General features: G+C 39.8%; 1 protein-coding gene across 1 annotated transcript; it reads left to right on the top strand.

Moving 5' to 3' along the window:
* Positions 1-252: 252 nt before the first annotated feature.
* Positions 253-2,700, top strand: LOC108679790 (coatomer subunit beta-like). Its single transcript, XM_018168518.2, has 2 exons — positions 253-516; positions 1,696-2,700. Exons 1-2 carry the CDS (start codon positions 292-294, stop codon positions 1,765-1,767), a joined length of 297 nt encoding a protein of 98 aa, XP_018024007.2. The 5' UTR covers positions 253-291; the 3' UTR covers positions 1,768-2,700.
* The last annotated feature ends 3,580 nt before the right edge of the window (positions 2,701-6,280 follow it).

Below are 6,280 nucleotides of genomic sequence, written 5' to 3'. Positions count from 1 at the left end.
AAGTAAGCATCTGCACTGGCAACAAAGAAACTGTGATCATCACCAGAATGGACCGAATCACCACATGAGTGCGACTTGTCCGCGTAACTTGAAAGAACGAAGTCCTTCAGCGCGAAACGCATCACGATTTTCTGAACCAGTAACAAGCCTACTACTCTTATAATGTACCCTCTACCTTATTAAACAATTAGTTTTATTAGCCTTGACACTTTGTTCACGTGCAATTTTTTTGTACATGTATTTCATTGTGAATAATGCATCTTGGTATTTCAGGTGACAGTAGCGACCCACATGACCGAGCTGAAGGGTTACCTTGACTACCTCTGCAAATCCACCAACATGAAGTGCCTGACACCTGCACGTGCGCTTCAAGGCTTCGGGGATTATATGGCCGCTAACTTGTACGCGCGCTCCATCTTCGGCGAGGACGCGCTTGCCAACCTCAGCATCGAGACGCCGCTCAATTCCAAGGACAACTCTGTTGTGGGTCACATCCGCATCAGGGCCAAGAGCCAGGTGGGGCAGCTCGAGTCTTAGAATAGAATGGAATTGTCGGCACTGAAGAAATAGGCTCATGGCCTGTTGCCGATTCCTGTACTTTTCGTGACTTGATTCCACAAGGGATCTGGCTTTCTGAATCTGATCTTTCCATAACTGACGATTGATTGAGGTAGCTGCTGGATTCATTGCTTGGCTCGTAAGCTGCTAGGCATTTTAAGACTGAACATATGTTCCTGCATAGCTTCGTCTAGTCTGTTCTTGAAGGCGTTCATACTCGGAGCGTCAACGATGCTGTCTTGCTATTTTGTCCTCGGTTACTTTGTACGTCTTCAATGCTGTTCATATCTAAAGGCCGATATTTTTGCATATGTTTCCGATACTTGGAGTTAAACAAGAACTTCATCTATTTTTGTGACGCAAGTTCAGAGACAGCAGTATTGACTTTAGTGATGCTTCGGTGAATGAGATTCGTGTTTTTCTTTTTTTTTTTTGGTGAGAAAATTAGTTGGAATTTTGAAGGGATCGTAGTTATGGCTAAGTATGCAATTTATTATTAAATGCGTCTAGAACAGAAATTCAATATAAATCAATTTCAAACATCGAGATATAGAGTGGCCAGTAACATTTCTGACGTTAGGAGCTTCGGTTTAAAGGTGGCTCTCACTTCTTGAATAAAGCTAAATAACTTTGCCTACTGGAACATGAAGGTGTGTGTGTAAATGTCAACTCTATGTGATAAACTAGTAAATAAGATTTGTTTATTGACGATTTCGTTCATAATACACTACTAGCATTTGCTTGAAACATATTATTGTTTTTTACTTGTTAATTATTATTATATTTTATTATTATTCTTTATTTGGAAATTCGCAAGACAAAACTGCAAATTACATATGTTGTTCTTTTAATAGGCATAAAATTCAATTAGCTACGGCTTGTGAAGTAAGTATATATATATTTTTTTGTGTTCGAGCACGTGGAATTACTCAATTAATTATTTTTAATTCGTATCGTTAGGAAAACAGCTAACTTTGCTAGATTTTCTCGAGCTTTTCACATGTGTTCTTTAATGCCTGTTGTTGTTAATTCGCTTCAGTTATTATTTTAGAACGTTTATTTATACTACTTTTGAATGGTGATTATATAGCTAAGGAAAGATGCTCTATTTTGATGCTATATACGTTGTCTGTGCAGGGCATGGCCGTCAGCCTGGGAGACAAGATCAACAAGGTGCAGAAGGCCACACTGAAGACTGCCACCGCCTGAACCAAGAGTGCACGACACCCATAACTACGTATTCCTGGACTCCCATAGCTATTTTACGACGCCTAATATATCATATGGTTACGTACGCTAGCATCGTTGTTAATGAACTGCTTTTATGTTGAGTTGGGATAGCATGGGACCAGCTCTCTTGTTCTTGCTTTGGCTCTCCGAACAATTTTTTCGTGCATTCCAAGAAACTGATTTCTGTTTATTTGTTCTCATTAGAATGAAGTGTTGCGCTCTGGAGGCACTGAAAGATTTCTCTACCATTTGCTTGGGGTATCCTCTATCATTTAAAACTAAAATCCCATGCCATTTTGATGTTATGCCATAGTGTGTCAGCTCTCAGTAAATGGTACTCGTTTCTCTTACCTAATTGGTATATTCATTAGCTTTTTCGATTTATTTCTGTGCGTTATTGCAGCAATTTGCCACTTGTTGGTATCAAAGGGGAACGTTTGTTTTTGTATTCTTCCCTTCACTGTTCCACTTAAAGTTTCTTCACTAAGAATGTGCGTCTAAACGATATTGCAAGTGTTGAAGTGGCAAATAGATATCGATTAGAAGAACATGCATTGATTGGTAGCTTTTGTATGGGTGTTTAACTTTGAGAAAATTGTAACATTTTGCGATTCTTTCACGTTCCATTGCCTCAAAAATGTTATTCCTTGGTATAAAAACTGATGGCTGCGGATAACAACTATTTGAAAATTGAAGAATCGTGCACAGGTAAGGATTTTTCACATCAACCAGAAATTGATTGAGATGAATGAAGAGTGCAATCGAAGTGAACGCCACCCTAAATAAAGTATGCCGAGTACTTGCATGTTGAATGCGCTTGAGCGCTTTGATATCTACGCCAATACTTGTAATAGGTATGAAGGTCGGTTTCAAAACTTACCGCTGTGCACACAAAATATTATCGGAATTCTGCCCAAACTTTTATTTCTCTATTTCTATTAATTCGCGGTTACAGTCTGCATGCTTCGAGAAGTTTGCCGTCCGCCTTTTACTCCAAAAGTTTACGCAGAATTTCACTTCAATTTTCAATATTCGATTTGTGTGCTCATTACTGCGTTGGGAACAAAAGAAAAACACCACTGTCGATCGCGTGTAGTCCGCACCCTCAGATATTAGGTAACCTCTACATGGTGTGCGAGAGCTCATTTGCCGCCATACATTATCCGGCTCACTTCATTAGTACTGTTTTGGAGTTTATTTTATATTCTTTTGGAATATCTGTTGAAATAAAATAATGCATTATATATGTCCGGCTTTTAGTAACCGGTTTCTCGAATGAACTTAATGTGTTGGTTGAATGAGACGTGAACGTGAAAATCATGCGAGTGAGTTGGGGTCGCTCAAAGATTTTGCATTTGCAAACCCGTAGTTGGATGAACGATAGAGCTTCTGAATCTCACATTATCAGTTCAAGTTCTCGCAATTGAATTGTATTTAGCTTGGGGTTACCAGTTATAATGGACGTCCATCGAGTAACATTCATTGGAATTTTGTAACATTCAATTAGAAAGTAGTTGAGAAGTAGTTCTGAACAGGATGTGGGAAGTGATATCTACATGCCGGTGTAAGATCAACTAACAATATTCACTGAAAGTTTGATCATCATATAGGACATAAAAATGCAGTTGATACCCCGCAGAATATTGATAACTGTGCTGGCTTCCATTCATTAACCGGAAACTATCCCAGCTCGCCGTTAGAAAAGCCCGTCTCGATATATTCCTTGGGGTATTGCGAGAGATAAATTCTCGCAGGCGTTACACGAGAGAAATATTAATAAAAGCTTTTAAAAATGTAAGGATTGAGTGTTTTATGTATGCAAATATTCAAAATCCCGCGTGCACTCTTATCTACAGAACAGATGCATTCATGTCTCATTATTTTTTAGTCAATATATGAAGGAAGCCATCCGGACTGGGGAAACATTGGCTGAATCTTCCATAAGTGCACGAACATTCAGATATCAGGCGAGCGGAATAGAATGTAAAGATTATTGCGAGCGGATAATGAGACCATCCTACACCGAGGCTGTTATTCATCACAGGGACAAGCGTATCTTGAGAAAACTTAAATTCCTATGTATCATTAGTATCAACTTACAATTTATGTCCGTTTGCAATTTAATTCAAATAAAATATTTAAGTTGAATTTCATGCTTAAAAACGGTAGATTTTGGCGTGATGAATTCTATAAAGTCAAACATTATAGAGCCGCACGCTGGCAGCCGTCGACAATTAAACATAGCTGCAATGTTATGGTATCGCTTTCTTTATATTAGGATTGTCTTCTTTGACTCGTCAACTCTCATACCTATACTTTCCGATGATATTGAAGTCATTAATTTATTCGACCAGTGTCGTAAGATAAAATATGATATGTAAGCCTGTATTATAATTTACTATTGTGTTTACCAAATTAGATCAGAATAACTTAACATTGCATTTATGCACTAGTATGAAACGTTTAGACTTTAGATCGTCTTTGCGCATCCTTCGTCTTGTTAATATCAAGGTAGTCGAATATGAGAAGGGCTTCTGCAGTGGCCGTAGCAAAACAAATAATTCAAGAAATTGATCACAAGGAGGTTGCAGAAACAGTCGTACAGCCCAGCATTCAGTTGCCCAACTATCATTAGGGTGTTTCGAGATCCGATTGATCGGTTGTCAAAATATGGGAGGTTGGGTAGATTTAATATTGCTTCGATTTTCTTCATTTATACGTACAAAATTATCATGCTAGGGCGGTTCCTCTCAAACATTAGTGGTCGAGCGCAGCCTTTAGTATTGCATCACGCTCGGCTGCGACTTTATAAAAAAGCGCCAAATTATTTCGCTGGCTGTTGGAATGATGAGGGAAATCTTGACATTGAGCGTCACTTAAACTCGGAACAGTTAATGCCTGCAGACACTCCCAGAAGGACTACGCTAGTTGAATTGACGCTAAAACAACTACCCAATACGATGTTGGTATCGCGATGAAAAAAGGTTGAGAATTAAAATTGAAGCAACGCCATTCTTGAAACGTCGTGCTGACGTTAATATGCAACGTTCAATTAATGTTACTACTGCGATGTGGCTGTAACTTTGAATTATTTTCTCATACAATTATTATTACATTATTTTATTACATTATTATTATTATTCTTACATTATTTTCTCATACGCTCCTCAACCTGTGATTTTTAAATCAATCTGACATGAAATTCAACTATGAGCAGTAATTAATTCGCTAGCATGTCACCTTTTTCCTACTACTTGGCAAAAGACACAGAAATACCCAGGGAAAGTTTATTTAGATGCATACTTGAGACACTTGGAGGCCTGTTCGTTCAGCTTAACCGAGGTGGCTTCACGAAAATTCGCCAGGATGACTTCTAGAAGAAAAAATCTTTTGGATTCTGAAAAGGAGCCATAATTTTGGACACAATACATGTGATTCTGAAGGAGAACAATAAAAGCATGATTAAGCCGATCAAGAACGCTTATAGACAATTTTCAATAACCCTTTAATAAAAACGCAAGCATCTACATAACTACATGTGTTATAGTAACATGCTTGCGCTATTACTAGGTACGAATGACATGCTGGAGCTATAACTATGTACAAATTATATCTTAAAGCTCTAGCTAAAAGTTTGCGTGACGTCCGAGAAATATGAAGCTATAGGCCTAATGGTGACATGATAGAGCCATGAATGGGTATGTATATGGAAAACAATTCCTATATGACGTAGCCCTGGGCTATACCGTCGATGGTGGCGGGGCTTTGACCCAGGCCTCGGCCTACCCCCGGGGTAGTTCCTGGGTCTCCATACTGACTCGCCTGCTGAGCGGTGGTGATTACATCAAAGCCGTGAAGGTGAGGTGTAACCCACGCCATTATGCGGGCGCAGAGGTGGCGTCGTTGCCACATGTCTCAGGTCTACCCCGTAGAGCCTGGTCTCAGGGTGAGGCGTCACGATAACGTCTGTAAATTTATCTCAGGTCGGTTGCGACGAAGCTATACGGTAGTCCAGGAGCCCATGCTGCCCTACGAGGGTATCTTCCTCAAACCAGACATGGTTATCTGGAAGCCTGGAGAGTCCAGCGCCACTCTGCTTGATACACGGGTGGTGTCTGACAGCATTGGTTTGACTATGGTACATGCCCGGAAATGTTTGACTATGGCTCGTGTTCGGAAAGTTGCCAGGTAGACACCCTCCAGGTCAGGCAGGGCGTGTTTGGCATCACCGGCTCTTTGTCAATACAAATTTAAAAATCGGCCTCTGAAATGCAAAATCGAACGAAGCAATATCAAGTTTCATCGAGCTGAGTTCATTAGTTCGGGTGATAATCCTTGATCTCTGAATTTGGAAATTGGCCATGAGACCGGCCGCGAGTTCGGCAGTAGATTTGTCCGAGACCTTGATCTTTCGGGCAGCTTCTTTTTTAATTAAAGCATTTTCAGGTGCAGCCAAAATTTGTAGTGCAACTTTTGAACGTCCATGAAGCAT

The sequence above is a fragment of the Hyalella azteca genome, unplaced genomic scaffold, assembly GCF_000764305.2.
Source record: "Hyalella azteca isolate HAZT.00-mixed unplaced genomic scaffold, Hazt_2.0.2 contig2563, whole genome shotgun sequence".
NCBI classification, from domain to species: domain Eukaryota; kingdom Metazoa; phylum Arthropoda; class Malacostraca; order Amphipoda; family Hyalellidae; genus Hyalella; species Hyalella azteca.
The sequence above is the reverse complement of the archived record's forward strand: the minus strand, read 5'-3'. Positions and strand labels throughout refer to the sequence as shown.

Bases quoted from the DNA above. Each gene is read 5' to 3' on its own strand.
- LOC108679790 (XM_018168518.2), top strand. From the start codon at position 292: ATGACCGAGCTGAAGGGTTACCTTGACTACCTCTGCAAATCCACCAAC. The intron at 517-1,695 runs GTGGGGCAGCTC...TTGTCTGTGCAG, and splicing joins GCATCAGGGCCAAGAGCCAG to GGCATGGCCGTCAGCCTGGG.